This window comes from Carcharhinus amblyrhynchos, chromosome 30 (genome assembly GCF_965287045.1).
Source record: "Carcharhinus amblyrhynchos chromosome 30, sCarAmb.v2.hapA, whole genome shotgun sequence".
Taxonomy (NCBI): Eukaryota; Metazoa; Chordata; class Chondrichthyes; order Carcharhiniformes; family Carcharhinidae; genus Carcharhinus; species Carcharhinus amblyrhynchos.
The window spans coordinates 10,859,065-10,881,308 of record NC_137353.1 but is presented as its reverse complement, the minus strand read 5'-3'; the positions used below and the strand labels follow the sequence as shown (position 1 = coordinate 10,881,308).

The 22,244-nt window shown below is 45.3% G+C and overlaps 1 protein-coding gene across 7 annotated transcripts in view; it reads left to right on the top strand.

Annotated features, from left to right (window-relative positions):
• Window positions 1–8,621, top strand: part of espn (espin) — a 161,988-nt gene extending 153,367 nt beyond the window's left edge. For 3 of the 7 annotated variants that reach the window (XM_080215478.1, XM_080215476.1, XM_080215474.1), the window contains 3 exons: window positions 6,911–6,990; window positions 7,099–7,110; window positions 7,717–8,621. In XM_080215478.1, coding sequence (XP_080071604.1) covers window positions 6,911–6,990; window positions 7,099–7,110; window positions 7,717–7,867 — 243 coding nt within the window. In that variant the 3' untranslated portion in view covers window positions 7,868–8,621. Of the gene's footprint in view, window positions 1–2,696; window positions 3,843–6,910; window positions 6,991–7,098; window positions 7,111–7,716 lie in introns of those variants that run through there. The other 4 variants (XM_080215477.1, XM_080215475.1, XM_080215481.1 and 1 more) reach the window with 2 other exon arrangements.
• The last annotated feature ends 13,623 nt before the right edge of the window (window positions 8,622–22,244 follow it).

The following is a 22,244-nucleotide window of genomic DNA, read 5'->3' as shown; positions in this document are numbered from 1 at the left end:
TATTATTTCTTCCTCTTGCCCTAGACAGAACATGTTGGACTTGCACCCTCCCCATTTCTTTTTTGAATGCTCTTCTGCAGATTTTCCCATTAGTAGCTGTTCCCAGTCTGCCTTGGCCAGATCCTGTCTTATTTTACTAAAATCTGCTCTCCCCCAATCCAAAACTTTTTCTTGCTGCTTGTCTACTCTCTTGTCCATAACAAGCTTAAATTGTACTATATGCCCAAAGAGGGCGGCACGATGACATAGTGGTTAGCACTGCTGGCTCGGGTTCAATTCCGGCTTTGGGTCACTGTCTGTGTGGAGTGTGTCTGCATGGGTTTCCTCCGGGTGCTCCAGTTTCCTCCCATAGTCCAAAGATGTACGGGTTAAGTTGATTGGCCATGTTAAATTAACACTCGTGTCAGGGGGGTTAGCAGGGTAAAAATGAGAGGTTATGGGCGTGGGGGCTGCATGGGATTGTGCTCAGTGCAGACTCGATGGGCTGAATGGCCTCTTTCTGTAAGGATGCTATGATTCTATGAGCAGGTTCGATGGATTGGTCATGCCAAATATCTCTTGCTAAATACCTCTGCCTGCCTCCATCCTTCCACTTCAGGCCTGCTGCCCATCCCAGAGAGAAGGTCATCTGAGAGCCTTAACCTTCGAGGGTGGGAGAGGGGTGGCTCCAGCACACAGACAAGTATATCACCAGCCGCCACCTTCCTCGTGCGCTCTCCAGGTGCGGCTGCCTGTCTCAATGTTTTAAAAAAATTCCTGGTTCGCAAAAGCTTCATAACCAAGGGTGAACTTGACTCCCGCCCCCACCCCTTGCCCAATATGCATCGGCTCCCTACCCATCTGCCCCACTTCACCCTCACAGCTTACCCACAGCTCCATCAGACTGTGGCCACAGCAATTTTGCCCCTTGTCAAAAACACCTTCCTAACAAGCTAGGTGCAGCAGAGTGACATCATTGGACTTTTGCACATGCACTGACCAATGAGCACGCACCGATGGATTTTGGTGGCCGTCTTGCACAGGGAATGTTTGTTGGCGGGTGACACAGTGATAAAACCATTTTTGAGCTGCCTAGTATAGTGATTGATGCAGGAATCCATGTCTGACCACTGCCCTGAATCCCATTTGTTGATAAGAAACTCTGCAAATCCCCCTTGAAATCTGTTGTTCCTTGTTTCATGAACAGTGCGGGAAATCTCCGTTCCACGTTCTTGCCACCCTGGTTGGAAAGCAAGATCCTCCTGCATTCCCTGTTTTGTGAGCCTTAGTTTGTGACCCCTTGCACTTAAGTTCTGAACCAGGGCAGAAAGGCCTCACTAGATCCAGTGTATCCCAAACTCTCATCATTTTAAACACCTTGCAGTCACATCCCATCTCACGCTTTTTTTTCTGGTTGGGGAAAGATACAGGATGGTCAGTCTTTCCTCACGTTTCATTCCCAGGTTCTGGGATATTGGAAGATAGGGACCATAAACTGCAGAGGCTGGTCATGATAAAAACTCGGAAAGGGCAGCACCCTCCCAGCAGATATATTTATGGAGAGATCATTAAAGGGCGGAACACCTCGCGATGGCTCCCTAGGGCTCTTTGTAGAAAGGGAAGAGCAGCTGCCTCCAGACCACCTTCCAAGAAGAAATGTGGGAAAACGCAGACCTAATGAAGCAAAGCCTCCAACTGAGAAGTGCACACAATGGAAAGGATCGATTTTTTTTGTCTTACCAAGCACCTCAGAGGAAAAGCTGCCACCCAAACAGCTCAATTAGGTTCAAATCCGGTTGAGAAGTTTGGAACTTTGATTGGAGAAATGAGAAGAAAGCTGAATAATTTGCCCGAAAATGGGCCAGGTGAGATTGGCTGCAGAAAACGCTAGCCAATGGTTTCCATTTAGCTGCACAACTTGCGAATTAAGAAGTAGGCCACTCAGATCCTCGAGCCTGTTCCCCCATTCAATAAGATCGTGGCTGATCTGATTGTAACCTCAACCCCACATTCCTGCCAATCCCCAATAACCTTTCCCCCTCCCCCTTTGATTAATGAGAATCTATCCACTTCTGTCTTAAAGATATTCAAAGCCTCTGCTTGCATTGCCTTTTGAGGAAGAGAGTTCCAGAAGCACACAACCCTCTCTGAAAGAAATATTCTCCTCACCTCCATCTTAAATGGGCAACCCCTTAATTTTGAACAGTGACCGCTCGTCCTAGATTCTTCCAAAAGAGGAAGCATCCTCTCCACATCCGCCTTGTCAATACCCCTCAGGATCTTGTATGTTTCAGTCAAACCGCTTCTTACTCTTCTAAACTCCAGTGGGTAAAGCCTAGCCTGCCCAACCTTTCCTCAGAAGGCAACCCACATACTCCAGGTAATATTCTCGTCGAATCATATCATGGAATCCCTACAGTGCAGAAGGAGGCCATTCAGCCCATCAAGTCTGCACTGCCAACAGTCCCATTCCAGTAAATCTTCTCTGAACTGCTTCCAATGCGTTTACGTCTTTCCATAAATAAGGAGACCCACAATACTCCAGATGTGGTGTCACCAATGCTCTGTGCAACTGAAACATAACCTCTTGACTTTTGCATTTTATTCTCCTTGAAATTAATGATAACATTCCATCTGATGTTCGATTTACATCACACTCCATGTGGAGAAGCAACTCAGTAATCCCTAATAATCCCAACCATTTCTTGTTTCTATAGGTCTCTCGGCTCCTATCTACGCGGAACTGTCGTAACTTCTTTTAGGCGTGAGCTGGTATTCTCCATTGCCTTGACCGAACTCCTGGTGCCATAATAGGGAGCTCCATGTAGGAGACTCCAGGACAACTGAGAATAATTATACTTCCCTGAGAGTAATGCATGGACTTCTCGATCTTTTACCATGAACCAGCCATATAGTCCTAGAGTTATAACTTATCTCTAGTCTTCCTTTGTCAGTACGACAATGTAATAGGACAACGTGTTCATTCTCTTGTCTCCATTGCCTATCGATTTATATTATACAACAAACAGCAAGTAAGATTAGCAAAAAATGGCTTTTATTTATTCAGAAATCAAAGGGTGTGCTGCAGGTACATTAACTGTGCTGAATTCTCCCTCAGTGTACCCGAACAGGCGCTGGAGTGTGGCGACTAGGGGGTTTTCATAGTCACTTCATTGCAGTGTGAATGTAAGCCTACTTGTGAAACTACTAAATAAACTTTATTTTGTAGCACTACTTTTAAATTCTACCATTGAGGGACCTGAACTTAACGGGTTTGCTGGTCGGTCGTCAAAAATGGAAGCTGTTAATGGAAGGATAAATTATTGGGCAGGACGTGGGACGAACTTTGTTGCTCTCCTTCGAACAGAGTCGTCGAATCCCATCCCCTCGACTGTTTAAGTGTCTCCCCCTGAATGATGGCATCTCTGACAGTGCAGTGCTCCCTCTGTACTGTACTGGTCGATTTTATTCTGAAGTCCCTGGAACTTCCTGGGGGTAGAGGGGGTAAGAGTGCGAGCACTGAACCAAAGCTGACAGCTAACAGCAGTTCCAGCACTAATGCTTTGAGCGACTTTCTGTGGCGTATTAATATTCCACAGTCAACTTTGACACGAAGCTAACTTGTGAAGTGTGAGAATATCTCTTTATAATCAAAATATCCCATAAATGAAAGAATGTTAGGACCGTTAGATGTTGTAACCAAAATATATCCTTTCGGGAAAGATTTAACTAACATTCCACTTATGCAGTAGCATGAATAAAATGTCTTGTTGAAGTTGTATGAAGAAGGTATTTATTATTTGTGATGTTTTGTAGCAATCTGGCAGTCGCTTGGCGATGCGATGGTGTGTAACTTGTAATTTGAAATAAAGCGCTGCCTGACTGGTGGCCTTGGCCAAGCTGCTCATGGTGGTCTCTCGTGTGTTTTTTTTAAATTACTGTAATTCCCAGGGGAATCATTTATTATTGAAACCCTGGCTTTTCTTACTTGGAAACTGAAAATTAATCTGTTAGAATGGAGTCGGCACTCTCAGGCCTGAGCACTGCAACTTGAGGCAGAGTCATTCAGTGCTCACAGGATGGTGGCTTATCAGTCAGTTCTCATCTTTCAGAAACATCTCGTTAATGACAGCGATCTCTATTATTTAGGGCATTTAAAACACTGTAATGGCCGAGTGTTCCGATATACCGCACTTTTGAAATGAAAACACAATGAGCTTGGCTAATTTGCATTACGTAACTTAATATGGTCTGTCATAACTTAAAAGCTCTGTCATATCATAGGATCATCGCAACCCTACAGTGCAGAAGGAGGCCATTCGGCCCATCGAGTCTGCACCGACCGCAATCCCACCTACCACTTATTCCCGTAGCCCCACTTATTTACCCCACTAATCCCCACTGACACTAAAGGTCAATTTGGCATGGCCAATCAACCTAACTCCACATCTTTGGAATGTGGGAGGAAATCGGAGTACCCGGAGGAAACCCACGCAGACACGAGGAGAATGTGCAGGCTTTTGGAGTGTTGCTCCTTGGTCAGGTGAAGTGGTGTTCCGAAAGCTTGTGATTTTAAATAAAGCTGCTGAACTATAACCTGGTGTCATAGAATCATAGAATCCTTACTGTGCAGAAGGAGGCCATTCAGTCTATTGAGTCTGCACTGACCACAATCCCACCCAGGCACTATTCCTGTAACCCCTCATATTTACCCTGCTAATCCCCCTGACACTAGGGTCATTATATGGCCAATCAACCTAACCCGCACATCTTTGGACTGTGCACCTGGAGGAAACCCACACAGACATGGGAAGAATATGCAAACTCCGCACAGACAATGACCCAAAGCCAGAATTGAACCTGGTGCTGTGAGGGAGCAGTGCTAACCACCGTGCCACCCTTATTATGTTGTGCAACCTTGCGTCTTGTCCACCCCAGTCCAAAACCGGCATCTCCACATCAAGAAGAAATTAGGTATTCCTCTTGGGGAATAAAGGGATCAAGAGTTATGGGAAGTAAGGGGGGATCAGGATATTGAATTTAATGATCAGCCATGATCATTATGAATGATGGAGCAAGCTTGATGGGCCGAATGGCCTATTCCTGCTATGTTTATATATTTATTAATAAAGCTTAATTAAGTTTCAAGGTTCAGATCTTTGTAAGTGTTCTCCCTTTTAGTCATTTCCTCATAATTATTAGCTTAGGTTGCAGGAACAAAACTATTCACAAAATAAATTTATTGTCGGCACACGGAAACTGGATAAGCAGTGCAGCAGGGAAGGAATATTGTGTACAATTACCTTTGTCTCTCAGAATGTCTGGTTTCATTTCGCAAAGTGGCTCAGCTCATTTGAACTTCTTGGTGTCAAACCATCGCTGGTGAGCTTTCTAAGCGTTGTGCCTTCTTCTTGGTGTGGTGTGGCCTCCTGAGTTACATCACTGATTCCACACCGACACAAAAGAGTCCAGGTAATTGAAAAGTTGTCCAGAGGCAGAGATGTCCCTGCAGTCAGGAAAGAGTTTACTGGGGACAATTTAGCTTGGGACGGTGGATAGAACTCTGGTCTCGGAGTCAGAACGTTATCCTGGGTTAAAGCACCACTCCAGTGACTTGAGCAGAAAGTCTAGGCTGATGCGCCAGTGCATTACTGCGGGAGTGCTTCCCTCTTGGAGGTGGCATCTTACAGATGAGGTGATAAACTGAGTAAAATAGGTGTAAATTATCCCACGGCACTCTTTCAAAGAAAAACCAGGGAATTATTACGTTTCGTTCTGACCGATTTTTATCCCTCAGTCAACATTTATTTGGACACCACATTGCTGCTTCTGGGAGTTAGCTGTGTCCAAAGTGGCCAATGAGCTTTTCGAAGTGTGGTCGCTGTTGTAATGTCGGAAATGTTAATAAAGTATTATCACAAATTCAAAACGCTACAGGTGCTCAGTGGCTCAGGTAGCATCCGAGGAGAGAGAGAGACATTTCAGCTGGATGACCCTTCATCAGGACTGAATAAAATATTAATAAACAGACGAACTGCGGTGTCAAAAAAGTGGCGGCCTTTGACCAAAAACTAAAAAGAAAGGCTAAAGAGATTGAGTCAAGATTTTGTAGCCTTGAGCATTTGGTGTTTTAAATGTCTCTAGATATAGACCAAACGATTACTAAAGGTAATTGGCAAATCAAACAAAGATAGAAGGGGCTAAATTCTCCGGCCTCCCAGCCAGGATCGCTTACTAGCGTCTGGATTCTCTGCTCCTATTGCTGCCAATGGGAATTCCCATTGCTATCACGCTATACGGCACGGTGGCACAGTGGTTAGCACTGCTGCCTCACAGTGCCAGGGACCTGGGTTCGATTCCGGCCTTGGGTCACTGTCTCTGTGAAGTTTGCACATTCTCCCCGTGTCTGCGTGCGTTTCCTTGGGGTGCTCTGGTTTCCTCCCACAGTCCGAAAGACATGCTGGTTAGATGCGCAGACATTGCTAAATTCTCCCTCGGTGAATCCAAATAGGTGCCGGAATGTGGAGACTTGGGGAGTTTCACAGTAATTTCATTGTAGTGTTAATGTAAGCCCACTTGTGACAATAATAAATAAACTTTAAACCAGGCTGGTGGGCAGGATTGGAGAATCCTGCCGGCGTGAATGCCTGGAGAAGTCTGGCGAGATTTCTTTTTACACAGCGAGTTGTCATGATCTGAATGCACTGGCTGAAAGTGTTAGAAGCAGCTTCAGTAGTATCCTTTGAAAAAGAATTGGACAAAGGCTTGAAAAGGAAATATTTGAAGGGTTACGGGCAAAGTGAAGAGGAATGTGAACAATTGGACAACTCTTTCTAACAGCTGGCACAGGGATGATGGGCTGAGTGGCCTCCACCTTTGCTTTGAACTGAGAGAAAGGTGATACTAACCTTGTGTCTCTTTGTCTGTGCAGGAAGAGCAGGAAGTGGCTCGTTTTGCTAACATGCCTGCGTGGAAGAGAGATATAGTGAAGAAGAAACGGGATGATGAAAGGTACATGTTCATGCGATATTAAGAGATGCCTTTGTCTAAAATTGTAATCTGTCTGAAACATTTAGCAATAACTAACTTCATGTTTTATTTTCTTCCACTTTCTCCCAGGGAGCAGAAGAGGTTAGTGTTTGTTTTACTAATTTTCTGCGTTTTGATATTGTTAACGACCAGATCAGAAACTTTAAGGTGTGTTGTGAAGTTGGCCTAGACCCTAACGTTTTCTTTAGCTTTTGGCATTAAGGTGTTTGCGTGGGTTTCCTTCAGGTGCTCCAGTTTCCTCCCGCAATCTGAAAGATGTGCTGGTTCGGTGCATAGGCCATGCTAAATTGTCCCTCAGTGAGCCCACTCGGAAGCTTTTATTGTTGGTAATCATTGCGACCAGTCTCGATCAATTAGTCTATAAAAGACCCAGGCCTGAGGTGAGGAAAACCCTCAGCGATGGAGATCTTTGGGAATCAGAAGTCAAAAGCTCCCTGTTCCTCCCAGTTCCAGTCAAGTAGCCATCAGCTACCCATCGGTGAGACCTGGAAAAATGGTGGGCTCTCTGAGTGTAACATTTGAGGAGAGATGGGGAGAAAATCTGTTGGGTAGGGGGGGAAAGAAAATTATTTCACGAGAATGTTGATTGAGGGGAATTAATGAGTAGATTTTGGACCCAGTTCATGCACGTTTCTCAGAGGTACTCATCACACGATTGATGGTAACACGTTGTAACCTCTGTGTTAGGAAAGAGGAGGAGAAGTTGAAGAAGGACGAGGAAGATAGATTGAGGGAGCAGTCGGAGAAGCTGCGGACTCTTGGTTACGACGAATCGAAACTGGCACCATGGCAACGGCAGCTCATCCTGAAGAAAGGGGATGTGGCAAAGCAAGAATAAGACTCGCCCTTGGAGGATTCTTCCATTCTGCTGTAGCGTAGGAGGCGGATCCAAAGGGTTAATTCACTGCTAAGCGTGGTGGGCCAGCGCCACAGAGCCCATTGCTAGTTAGAAGTTCTTTCTTCAGGTCGTGTCACCCATGTAACTCACAGGCCAACATTCCCAGCTTGAGGGGATTCTCTCATGCTTTTACCTGCTCGCTCCCCTCTGTCACACTTGTCCTCTTATCCCCTTCTTACTCCTCAGCGCTCCTAGACAATTGCGTAATGATTTATGTGGGATTAATGATCCAGAGCTGTCTACTATTGTGGTAATAATAGTCTGTAGATCTGCAACCCATTAAAAAAAAACCCACAGTGCTGATGTAATGTTTTCCAGGCTCAATATCAATCCTTTCTCCATCAGTAAAATGGCAGCACAATTTTAAATGATGGGGAGTGTAAGATAGACACACACTACTGGCCCAAAGTACAAGGCTGTGCTCTGAGCATTTTGGTTCATTGATTCAGTTTGTGAGTGGGGTAATGCAAAGGTTTATGAAAGCACTTGCAGACTCAGTTGACGAATGCAGTACTCAACTGTAAAATAGAGACCAAACAAGCCAGAATGATCCCTGGCCCAGTTCTTGGAATGTCACCTGGGTCTGCCATAGATCATGCTGCTAGGGTTAGACTCAGTGAGTAGTCTCACAACACCAGGTTAAATTCCAACAGGTTCATTTGGTAGCACAAGCTTTCGGAGTTCTGCTCCTTCATCAGGTGAGTGACTCACCTAATGAAGGAGCGGTGCTCCGAAAGCTCATGATTCCAAATAAACCTGTTGGACATTAACCTGATGTTGTGAGACCTCTTACTGTGCCCCATCCCAGTCCGATGCTAGCATCTCCACATCAGGGTTAGATTCAGCACCTCAAGCCTGGTGATGGGGGAATATCAGTCAGCTTGGTTTGCAACTTGCACTGCCTCTTGGAGACGTAGGCCGGGATTCTCCGGCCTTGCCTGTGGCTAGGATTCGCCGCTCCCACTACTGTGAATGAAGATTTGGCTGAGCGCCAAATTCTCTGTTCCTGTTGGCAGCAGTAGTGGGGGATGCAAGACTGGAGAATTCGAGTGTGCGTCTGAGCGAGATTGGTTGTAAAACCTGCCATGGTCTGTCATTTACCCCACTGAATATCACCACCCAGAGCCACAGATGAGAACGGCTCATCTGCAGCCATGCGAGAACCTAGGTGGCCAATAAAGAATGGGTCTGGCTGTGCAGTTGACACCTCAGCCTGGGTGAGGAAGATCTCTGCCATCTGTGGCTCCCTATTTGGCCTTTGAAATACCGACAGTGACTCCCCAATGACACTGAAAGGCAAAGGAACCTCTGATTGGGCAGCAGATCGTGAAGGCATCAACAGAACAGGAGAAGGAGATAACAAGTGAGATTCTCCGTCCTCCCAACCATGTGTTCCCCATTGGCAAGAGGTGGCATGCTGTTTGCTAGCGGTGGGATTCTCTGGTCCTGCCGCTATCAATGAGAATTCCTGTTGGTGTCACCCCTTGCCGGCAGGAAACCCACGGGCAGCGGTGCACCATCAGCGGGACTGGAGAACCCCCCCCGCTCAGAATTCCAGCCAGCAACTGCCAGACCATATGTAAATGTCCAATACACTTCTTACCTTGGCCCAGCAGTAGTGGGTACCTGGGGCAAAGTTAATTAAATTGAGACCATGGAAAAACCTTACTGTACAGCACTTTCTCACTCTGTTAGAGAGCTAATGTGATGGAATTGTTTACCTCAGATCATTGATGACATGATAGACAAAAGGTAATTGTCGAAACGCCTGTCCGAACTCTGGAACATTGCATATCTGTCAATCTTGTACATAACCAAGGAAATGGCCACTCAGTTTTCCTATATGCAGTATACCTATTCTCCAAACATTATTGTGCACAGAGGGAGGGAATGTAACTCTTGTAAAGAAATGCTCATGATGTTACGTAGAACACAATTTGTGGAATGTTATATATTTTCTTGGATGCCATAACAATGTAATAGAACGAAGTGGTGCAGATGACATTGCCATTAGCCTATTTTCCACATCTGAACATCTTTGTGCACCAATTTTTTTTTGCATCCCTGTGCAAGTAGTTTCTTGGTAGCTGTGTCTTCATTCCCCGAAACATCTTGACCGTTTAAAATAAACCTCTTGGGAAAGAAACCTCCCCGATAACCATATTGTTTTTACATCGTTTTCAATGAGAGTCAACCGAGAACAAACGGCATGAAGGATTTTACCGAGGCAGCGGTAAACGTTCAATATTCTGTAATCACTGGGGCGGCACGGTGGCACAGAGGTTGGCACTGCTGCCTCATAGCACCAGGAACCCAGGTTCGATTCCTGGCTTGGGTCACTGTCGGTGCGGAGTCTGCACATTGTGTGGGGTTCCTTGGGGTGCTCTGATTTCCTCCCAAAGTCCGAATGACATGCTGGTTAGGGTGCACTGGCCATGCTAAATTCTCCCTCAGTGTACCCGAATCAGCACTGGAGTGTGGCGACTAGGGGATTTTCACAGTAACTTCATTGCAGTGTTAATATAAGCCTACTTACATTAGTGACTAATAAATAATTACTACTACTGATAAATAAATAAATTCAAACTTAAAACTAAAGACCGGGGCAATTGAGCATTGCTGTTTGTGGAATCTTGCTGTGTGCAAATTGGCTGCCACGTTTCAACACTGAGCCATTCCCAAATGACTTCTTCGACTTATAGAACATTTTGGGAATGTCATGAAAAACACCACACTTCTTCTTTCAATACTCATTGATTGGTCATTATACAGTTCAGGGAAAGTATTCTGACATGGTTTTGATGGGCCTAATGGCCTCCTGTGCTGTACCAGTCAATCAGAGTGGGAAGGGAAGAGATAGGGTGAAGGAAAGGAGATGGTAGAGGGCGTCTCAGTCAATTGGATCCCATCCTCCCCACTGTCATGCATACACTTACCAGTAGCGGGCAGTGGATCATGATTGGAAATGGAAAACCCAACTGATTCCTATCTAGCCTCGAAGGCACTGAGTTTAATTATGATATCTGTGTTATCATTCCCAGTTGAGGTTTCCAAGGATTCCCCACCCCAGCATGAGCTAGAATTAAAATTACAGTTTGGGCGGTATGGTGGCACAGTAGTTAGCACTACTGCCTCACAGGTTCAGGAACCTGGGTTTGATCTCCAGCTGGGTCACTGTCTGTGCACGTTCTCCCTGTGTCTGCTTGGGTTTCCTCCGGGTGCTCCGGTTTCCTCCAACACAAAAATGTGCGGGTTAGGTTGATTGGCCGTGCCAAATTGCCTCTTGGTGTCCAGGGGGTGCATAGGTTAGAGGGATAAGTGGGGTAAATATGTGGGGTTACGGGGATAGGCCCTGGGTGGGATTGTTGTCGATGCAGACTTGATAGGTCAAATGGCCTCCTTCTACATTGTAGAGATTTTTGTTTATTAGTGTCAGAAGTAGGCGTACATTAATACTGCAATGAAGTCACTGTGAAAATCCTTTACACACGTTTGTCTTTCTGTGCTATAATCCGAAGGACATTTTTAAAAATTAAACCAATAGGCTAAGGCCAGTAGATTTGAGAGGTATATTTATCAGAATTAAATATAGTCCAATTTTTCCCTCTTGCACACCCTCAATTTCCTTCATTGGTGGCTCTTTGTGGGCCCTAAGCTCTGGAATTCCTTCCCTAAAGTTCTCCACCTTACTAACACTTCTCTGCATGGTTGCTTCTTTACATTAACCTTATGTTGCTCTGTGTCTCATAGGGCAGAACTTTCCAGCTGTGGGATCTTCTGGTCCCACCAATTGTGATGCCTATCCCATTGCTGCAGTGCTCCAGTGAAGCCTGACACAAACTGGAGGGACAGCATCTCATCTTCCAATGAGGCACGTTACAGCCTTCGGACAGAACATTGGGTTCAACAACTCCAGAGTATGATCTTTCTCCTCCATCTTCACCCCACATTTTTCATTTCATTTTCGTTTAAATTTTATTTTTATTTCTTCCATCATTTCATTTTTTTAAAAAATATTGGCTTTCCGTCTTCTTACACCTTCTTCCCTCCACACGCTCACCCTTCCCTTCACCCCACTAGGACCAACTGTTACATGTCACAGGTTGTCCTTTGACACTCTGCTTACCTTTGTTCTGCTAATTTGTGCATTCTGGTCTCGTAATGGCCGCTATTAGCACCCTTCTTAGCCTTGATCACCACCAGTTACATGCCCTATGTCTTTTTTGTCTATAATATCTTTGTCAGTCCTGCCCACCAATCCCCCACCAACCCTTCTCACTCTCACAGTATAAATCTCATCCTATTTTCTACTGTCTTCAGCTCTGATGAAGGGTCATTCAGACTCGAAACGTTGGTTCTATTCTCTCTACACAAATGCTGTCAGACCTGCTGAGATTTTTCCAGCATTTTCTGTTTTTGTTAATGAACCACTTTGGAACTGTTCAACGGTGCTATATAAATGCAAGTTGTTGTAACTGTAAGAGATTAAGAAGCAGCGATTTTAAGTTGAAGCTGGAAGTGCATTGGAGTCTATGCTTAAAATCTGGGTGTTCCTAATCGGAGCAAAATCAACAGAGGGAAAAAAAAACCTGTGTTTTGTCAAGGATGATTTTAGTGAACACTTACTTCCCCCTGTTGGAAAGGAGTGGTTTTGCTTGAGAAATGCAAACCTCCAGAAAGACAATTAAGAACATGGCAACTTCACAGCTTTAATATTCCCGTTCAATACATATGATGCAGAATTAGTTCTACTGATTGTTAGTTATAACTCAGGGGAGCGTGTGACTACAGTTCCCCACAAGCAGAACTTGTACAGGCAAAGACCCCAGAAAGAGTACTGCAGAGACCAACACACCAGGAGTTCAATGTGTTTGCCTTTCCCTCCAAGAGCCATCTTCCTGATCATCCTTCTCCCCTGTTAGTTCAATATAATGAGCACTGGTATATTGCAACACCTAACCTCTTTCGCTCTCTTTGAGGTCAATGGTTACTTACACACTGATTCCTTCACTTCGATTAAGGACAAAAATGAATAATTCCAAATTTTGTGGCTATTTTTGAAGAAAATTCCTCCCTTGAGAAGCTAACAGTTTTTTATTCGTTCGTGGGACATTGGTGTCGCTGGCTTCCCAGCATTTATTGCCCATCCCTCGTTGCCCTGGAGGGCAATTGAGTGTTGACCACATTGCTGTGGCTCTGGTATCACAGGTAAGCCAGATCAGGTAAGGATGGCAGGTTTCCTTCCCTAAAGGACATGAGTGAACCAGATGGTTTTTTTCCGACAAGCAACAATGGTTTCGTGGTCATTAGTAGATTGTTAATTCCAAATATTTTGTATTGAATTCAAATTCCATCAAATGGCATGGCAGGATTCAAAGTTGGGTCCCCAGGACATTAGCTGAGTTTCTGGAATAATATAAAAGCAAAATACTATGGCTGATGGAACAAAAGCAGAAAATGTTGGAAAACCTCAGCCAGTCTGACAGCATCTCTGGAGAGAGAGCCATTCTCTCCCCACAGATGCTGTCAGACCTGCTGAGATTTTCCAGCATTTTCTGTTTTTGTTTGGATCAGTAGTGTAGCGATGATACCACTGGGCCATCGCCTCCCACAATGTCCAAAAAATATATTTAAAGTTTTTAAATTAGTGCCACAAGTAGGCTTACATTAACACTGCAATGAAGTTACTGTGAAACTCCCCCAGTCACCACACTCTGGCACCTGTTTGGGTACACCGATGGAGAATTTAGCATGGCCAAACCATCTAAGCTGCACATCTTTCAGACCATGGGAAGAAATTGGAGCACCGGAGGAAACCCACGCAGGCACAGAGAGAATCTGCAAATACACACAGTCACCCAAGCCGGGAATTGAACCCGGGACACTAGTGCTGTGAGGTAGCAGTGCTAACCATTGTGCCATGCACAGTGCCACCCCTAATATAAGTGACCCTGACGATGTTTGGACCTTCCCAGTACTGCTGGCAACCTCATCATTCACATTATTCCAAACAGAGTTTTTGATATTCCAATTCATGGACTTTCATTGCTTCATAGAATGTTGCAACCATCGACAGAATATCCATCTATCCTTGTCCGTCAGTGTTTTCCCCATGAACTGCCTGATCTAGTCACAGTCTCCCATTTGCTCCCCTTACGCTTGGTGGTATTTATTTTCAGGAAGTGGGAAATCACTCCCGTTCTATTCCAAAACAGGATCCTGGGATCTTTCACCCAAGCAAGCCCCTGAAACCCCAATTCAGTGTCCCGTCAGGAGGACAGGGCGGCACTGCCTAATCACCCTCGAGGAGTTGGCTTTGCTGAGATGGGAACTGACGTGGGTTTAGCGAGCACAGGGGTGATGGGCAGACATGGGTGCTGGTGAGAACTGGGACTCAGGAAGCAAAGTCTTTGATGACTTCAAACGTATGGAGGAGAGAATGAGTGCATCGGAGTCAACAAATCTGGAGGTAACAAAGGCGTGGAGGATGGTTTCAGCAGCAGCTGAGCTGAGGTTGGGGGGACAGAGAATGAGAATCATAGAATCCCTACAGTGCAGAAGGAGGCCATTCAGCCCATCAAGTCTGCACCGAACACAATCCCACCCACTTCCTATCCATAACTGACAGTAAGGGACAATTTCGCATTAAGGGTCAATCCACCTAACCCTCACATTCTTAGGCTGTGGAAGGAAACCGGAGCAAACCGACTCAGTCACAGAGAGAACGTGTCCACGCAGATAGTGACCCAGCCCAGGAATCGAACTTGGGTCCCTGGCGCTGTGAGGTAGCAGTGTTAACCACTGTGCCACCATGAGAGAAGGAATGGAGCTGGAAATAAGCAGTCCTGATTACACTGTGGATGTGTAGTTGGGGATTCATTTCGGAATTAAATATGACATCATGATTAGTAACAGTCTGGTTGAGTCTGACTGCTGCCCAGGAGAGGGATGGAGTTAGTGTCTGAAGAGTGGAGTTTGCATCAAGTCCAAAGACAATGGTTGGGATTATTAGAATGATGGGAGAAGATTGAAGTGAGGCAAACAAACATGGTGGTTGCAGAATGAAGCGGAGGAAAGGAGGGAGAGAGAATCTGCAACAGATTTAGCGTGACTTGCAACAGAAGTATATGTGATGTGAGAGAAAGCTTTACCACAAAGCGAGTGGTTGGAGGTCAGGAATGCGCTGCCTGGAAATGTGGTTCAATCGAGGCATTCAAGGGGGTGTCATTGGATGATTGGGTGAAAACAACTTGTGGGGAAAAGGCAGGAGAAAGTCATAATATTCATTTGATGAGGCACTGCGGACACAATGGGAAAATCATAGAATCCCTACAGTGCAGAAGGAGGCCATTTGGCCCATTGAGGCTGGACCGACCACACTCCCACCCAAACCCTATCCCTGTAACCCCATGTATTTACCCTGCTAAGCCCTCTGACACTAAAGGTCAATTTAGCACAGCCAATCAGCCTAACCTGCACATCTTTGGACTGTGGGAGAAAACCCACACATAGGGAGAATGTGCAAACTCCAAACAGTGACCCAAGCCATGAATTGAACCCAGGTCCTTGGCACTGTGAGGCAGCAGCGTTAACCACTGTACCAGCCTTTCTTTTTAAGCTGATTTCAAATATTACTACCTGCTGTGATGGGATTTGAACCTGAGTCCCCAGGGTCTCTGGATTGCTAATCCAGTGGCAATACCCATTACACCATCACTTCCCATTCCTCCTGCTGCCCTGTAACATGAATGTGATGTGCAGTTGCTGTGAAGCCACTGAGTGAAAGAACAGTATACATCTATACAGGCAGCTGGTGATTTTGGCATTTGATAAATTGGAGAAAGGGCAGGAGGTGTAGAATATGGCACAATGGCTTTGTAAAGCTGGACAGAGGATAGTCCATTTGCCAGTCTTGTGCTTAGAGAGTGAGTGTAAGCAGAGGGAACACGAGAAACATAGAAGAGATGAACGCAGAAGAGAGAAGTCTCAGAGTAAGTTACATTTCAGAGAATGATAAAATACACCAAAACCTGGCACAATGACATAGGAGTTAGCACTGCCGCCTCACACAGCCAGGGACCCAGATTCGATTCCTGGCTTGGGTCACTGTCTATGTGGAGTTTGCACATTCTCCCCGTGTCTGCATGGGTTTCCTCCAGGTGCTCCAAAGTCCAAAGATGTGCGGGTTAGGTGGATTGGCCATGCTAAATTTCCCCTTAGCTAGTTCCCTGGCACTAGGATAAATGCCAGGATTATGGCAAAATCGGGACTGGTTGGGATTATGGTTGATGCAGACTCAGTGGGCCGAATGGCCTCCTTTCGCACTGTTGGGATTCTGTGATCAACAGAAAATACCCAAAACAATCAGCAGGTGGAGCTAATGTTTCAAGTTAGTGATCTTCCAGAGACATTAAGAGACTTGGAGGTTTAGCAAATGTTGGTTGCTCACTTATTCTACACTTTTGATTTAAATGAATAACAAAATACAGATTAATTACAATCTTCTAATTTTATTTCAATTGCGTAGCAGTTCATTTTTTTTTTACTTTGTGACCTCTCACCTATCCCATGGAAAGCATTTGTCTCTCTTTTCCATTTTATATACTTCAGAACAGCCAAAACCATTGTTAAAACCCAGGACAGAGACTCCATGGTGTTTTACGAAGTTATTTTATTTATTAGTGTCACAAGTAGGCTTACATTCACACTGCAGTGAAAATCCCCTTGTCACCACACTCTGGCACCTGTTCAGGTACACTGAGGGAGAATTTAGCACGGCCAATGCACCTAACCAGCATGTCTTTTGGACTGTGGGAAGAAATTGGAGCATCAGGAGGAAACCCATACAGACATGGGGAGGATGTGCAGACACTGCATAGCCAGTGACCCAAGCCAGGAATTGAACCCGGGTCCTTGGTGCTGTGATGCAGCGCTGCTAACCACTGTGCCCAGATCCTAAGTTTTCACATTTTGATTTTGGAACTAGGGTGAGCATAAGGTGTTTTACTCCAGGTATGGTTCAAGTGATCCACTCGGAAGCTTTTATCAAATAAAACATGTATTTGAGAACACAGTTAAAATATAACAAAAAAGATTAAGTATAATTTTTATAAATTACAGAAATTAAACTCAAAAGTATAACTTTGAACAGCGAGCTATCTCTGTTGTTCCAAGGTAAACACTATCCCACAGACACCCATTTCTAGACTTGGCACTGAAAGCAAGTATGGTCACGTGATGCTGGAATTGCAGATTTGTAACATCTGCTGTGAATTGGTTGTTTGAATTTTGGGTCCATTGAGGCTTCCCAGTCCTAGATGTTTCAGCAAGTCTCTGGAGAGAGAGAGGGAGACAGAGATACTGCCTGCTGCCCTCAGCGTCTAACAGCAACTGAGAAATTAAACTAAAAGCCTAAATGCTCTATAAAAAAAGCTGTCCTCAGGCATATCACCTAACCTGTCAATCATCCTCAGTCAAGCTCCTATCAGCGATCCCCAAAGAACTATTAAAACCCCAGGACAGTGCATTAGCCCAGATTAAAAATAAACATGATATCCTTGATAGTGCCTCAGTAATAATAGAGGACACTGGTTACAGACAGCATGGCACCAATAAAATGTTACAAAGGAACATGAGTAAAATACATTAAAGGCACAGTATTGTCACACCATGTCAATTGAACATTTGAATATTTCTTATGGTAACCCACACCAAAGCACTGGTAGGACAAGAATTGCTTAAAATTTTTGGGGATTCAAACAAATTGTAACAGTTTTCCTTTGTGCTAGATGGCCCTTACAATAATTTTTCCACAGTGAGAGTCTCATTTGAGAAAGGTCAAACTATTTTTGGGGTCTCCCAAGTTCACATCCTTGAAAGACAAGTGCCAAAGATACACGAGAACATCATCTCCAGCTTCCTGTCCTAACTTGGAAATATACTGCAGCCCCTTCAAGGTCAAAGAATCACTACATTGCAGGAGGGGGCTCATCCAGTCTGCACTGACTTTCCGAGAGAGTATTTTACCCAGGCCCATACCCTGCCCTAACCCCGTAATCCCATTTACATCGCTAATCCCCTAACCTGCACATTTGGGGACACTAAGGGCCAATTTAGCGCAGCCAGTCAGCCTAACCTGCATACCTTTGGACTGTAGGAGGGAACCAGGGCATTCAGAGGAAACCCACGCAGACATGGGGAGAATGTGCAAACTCCACATCCCCAAAGGATGGAATTGAACCCAAGTCCCTGTCGCTATGAGGCAACCATCCTAACTATGTTACCACTGGGTCAAAAACCTGTAACTCCTTCCCTCAAAAAACATTTAATGAAATGAACCACAGCCACTGGGGAAAATAAATTGACTCACTGCGGGGGAGTTAATAATGGCCTATTGCCCACATCCTGTAAATGAATTAAAGAAGAAATGACACTTCATATTTGCGTGTTGGGACTTGTATAAATTTCTCTCCTTCATGCCTAAACCTGAATAACCAACAACAGCCTCTGTTTAAGTGTTTCTTTTCATTAACCAAATAAACTAAAGTTTCAAACTGTGGGATACATTAAACTTGCAGTTTCTTAAAAGGAATACTGCAAATTTAAACAGGATCTCAAAAGGAAGCTTAAGCTACCAAAAGATAATGATGATTGACAGCCCACCCCAGCCCCTGCGGTGCACGGCAACTATTTCCCAGGAGGGAAGCTTTGAAAATCAGTAATGGGAACTCTTGCTGGGTTTGCTCCCTCCAGAGTGGAACTAGTAGCTGAGCTCCTGAAACGCCCCACCACCCCACCCAACAACACTGGCTGAGGTCAACTGGGATGATAAGTTTGGAACCAGAAATTGCTGCAACATCACCTTTTTATATTAACAACACGCAATTAGCAATTCATTGAAAAACAGGAAATTCTAGCAATTTGGGGAATGAAAAGGATTTGCCTTGAAAACTGGAGTTGCCGCAAATCGTTGGACAGTTGGCACTTCTCCATTCTAAGCTCCACCAAAGTCCTTCTAGATCCTGAGCATCCCCCAGCGAAATCACAACTGATAGCGGAATTCAAGAAATTTCACGGTTAGAGTGAATGATTTGGAGTGGCATGGAGGCAAAGTGGTTAGCACTGCTGCTTCACAAGGCCAGGGACCTGGGTTCAATTCCTGGCCTTGGGTCACTGTCTGTGCATGTTGTCCCTGTATCTGTGTGGGTTTCCTCTCGTTTCTTCCCACTGTCCAAAGATGTGGTGTTAGCTGGATTGGCTGGGCTAAATAGCCATTTAGTGTCAGGGGAACTAGTTAGGGTAAATATCTGGGGGGGGGTTGGGCCTGGGTGGGATTGTGGTTGATGCAGACCTGATCGGCTGATGGCCTCCTTCTGCACTGTGGGATTCTATGATTCGCACTGGGGCAAGAGATTAAACATCTTTCAGAACCCTGTTTGTAACATAATTTATCCCAATCCTGAAACGATATTCCTGCTCAGAGACCCAGAGGTGCTGCAAAGATGTAGATTCTCACTCCAGCAGATATCAAATTGTTCCTGAAGATTTCTTTTCAGAAATTCTTTGTCTGCCACCCATCTCACCAGTACTTCTGGTCATGGCAACTGGCAACAATTTTCAGCGTGCGAAAACTGAAGGAGTCACCCACTCAATGCAAATTTCTTTTGGGAAATAGCATTTTGGGAGACAGAGTAGGAGTCACATCATTGGTGAGACAGGATGTGTGGGAGGTGGAGCAGGCCAGGGAGGAACAAGTGATTTTGGCCCTGCGGTTCCCTAATCTCTCCCTCACTGGGAGGGAATTCCCCCATCAGGCCATGTGATGGAGACCCAACTGATAAGAGATCAGCTGCTATACTCAAATTTGTCATTGCATCCTGTGCCCTGCAGCCACAGACGGAAGTTGGCCTTTTCCAATCATGCAATGATTTCCTCCTACGAAAGTAATGCTCTGGGTGTCTGCACTGCGAGTTCCATTATTCCTGACTCTAATGAATTGGAACCACTTCTCCTCTGCATGAGTCACAGCCGCCTGTACACTGCCCACGTTGAATGTGTCATTTACTTTTTAACTGTTTGTGCACCAACACAGCCATCCCTGACCCCGACTGGGTTATATCATTCTCTTCTTCTGATCAATCTTTTCACAATATTCCTTCCAGTCCTCTTCTTCCCACCTCGCCCCCTCTCGTGTCACGCAGGGCATGATCTTACTGCCACGCTCCCGCTGCAGCAAAGTCAAGAACTTGGCGCCCAGCCAAATCTACGTTCACTGCAGCGGGATGGGAGAATCCCACCGGTGTGAATGGCCGTGACGTTCCGGCCACACTCTTCCTTTCCGTCTCCCTTTATTCCTCTGCCTCTCACTCAGACCTGTCTCATTTTCTTCCCCAGCTTTCCCTCCAGTGTCTTTATTCCTTGACCAATGAAATAAAAGGTCAGTTGGGCATCGTGCTGATGAGGTGTCTGCTACGATATTGCAATTGCTGAGCTATGATCGTCGCAAATGTTTGCAGCGCGGAAAAGGTGAACACAGAAACCCAGCTCGTTCGGTTTGCCACCATTGCAGCAATTCCTGACTCATGCTGTCACGTTGGCACCTGAATAAGTCCACAGTCCATCCAGATAGGTCATCCTCACGCACGTAGCCATCAGCAAGCACAATTTAGACTGATGCAGTTTGCTTCAGTGCTCTTTTTCTCTTGCTGTGATAACCCTCCGCACTCCTGTTCCGGGAGATGAATGCTGTGGGTGTCCTCCATCTGCATCCTCAGATACCATGGTCTCATTTCAGCTGCCAACCAGCAAAGAAAAATAGAAGGTAAAAAATACATGGGTAAATCTGATTGTCCAACCACCTCACTTATTTACAACCTGTAGTAACATTACAATCAAGTTTGTGGAGACTTGTCTGGAGCATTATAGTTTAAAATTCATTTTTATGGGACGTACGCAGGCAGCATTTATTGCCCATCCCTAACTGCCCTCCATTTCAGAGGGCATTTGAGAGTCAACCACATTCTGGAGTCACATGTAGGCCAGACCAGGTAAAGACAGCAGATTTCCTTCCCTAAAGGACTTTAGTGAACCAGATGGGTTTTTAATGACAATCAGCAATGCTTTCAGGGTCATCATTGGGAAACACGGTGACTCAGCGGTTAGCACTGATACCTCACAGCGCCAGGGACCCGGGTTCGATTCCTAGCTTGGGTCACTGTGTGTGGAGTTTGCACATTCCCCTCGTGTCTGTGTGGGTTCCCTCCGGGTGCTCCGGTTTCCTCCCACAGTCCAAAGATATGCAGGTTAGGTGGATTGGCCAAGTTAAATTGCCACTTAGTGTCAGGGAGTCTAGCTAGGGTAAATGCATGGAGTTATGGGATCAGGGACTGGGTGGGATTGTGGTTGGTGCAGACTTGATGGGCCAAATGGCCTCCTTCTGCACTGTAGGGATTCTATAATTAGACTTACATCTTTTATTGAATTCAAATTTCACCATTTGCTGTGGTGGGATTTGAACCCAGTACCCCAGAGTATTACCCTGGGTCTCTGGATTGCTAGTGCAATGACAATTCCACTGTACTACTGCCTCCCCAAATCAGATCAGTGTTGTGTTGAGGCCATTCAGGTTACAGTTTGGAGCTATGGACTATGATGGTCAAGGCTCCTTTCCATCACATGACTGATCAGGACTCCCTCCCTTCTTATGCCCATCACTGGAGTGTGTTGGAAGAATCCACAGGTTGATAACCTGTTTGGCCAAGTTATGAATGCACTTTCCTTGGTCATCAGATCCTGGGGTTGGTTTCAAACCCAGAGCTTAGATACAGGGACGGTACCCATAGTGTCACAGGACCTCCCTACTTGCTTGATACTTTAAGCCAAAATCTGAACATTTGTTTCAACATGCTTGCCTGCCCCTTATCATTTAGAGGCCATTTTATTGAATAATTTGGTTCTCAAAGGCAGCACAATTCTCTTCTTGTCTGAAAGCTGTAGATTGGGTCAAGTTCTCCAGTATCTGACCCAGGTGACCATTTTTTATTCGCGTGCATTAGGCAGAATTTTACTTCCCAAAAGCAGGTATGCTGGGGTCAGGTCAAAGGCTAAAGTTTGAAAAAATCTGAGCCAATAACCCAACCCACCTGCTTCCAGTTGTTATGGAGTCCAATATGGTCATTCAATAAGGCCGCATGTGTACATAGTAACGGTTAATGGGCAGCAGTGGTTAGCGCTGTTGCCTCAGCGCCAGGGACCCAGGTTCAATTCCAGCCTCGGGCCACTGTCTGTGTGGAGTTTGCACATTCTCCCTCTGAACTTG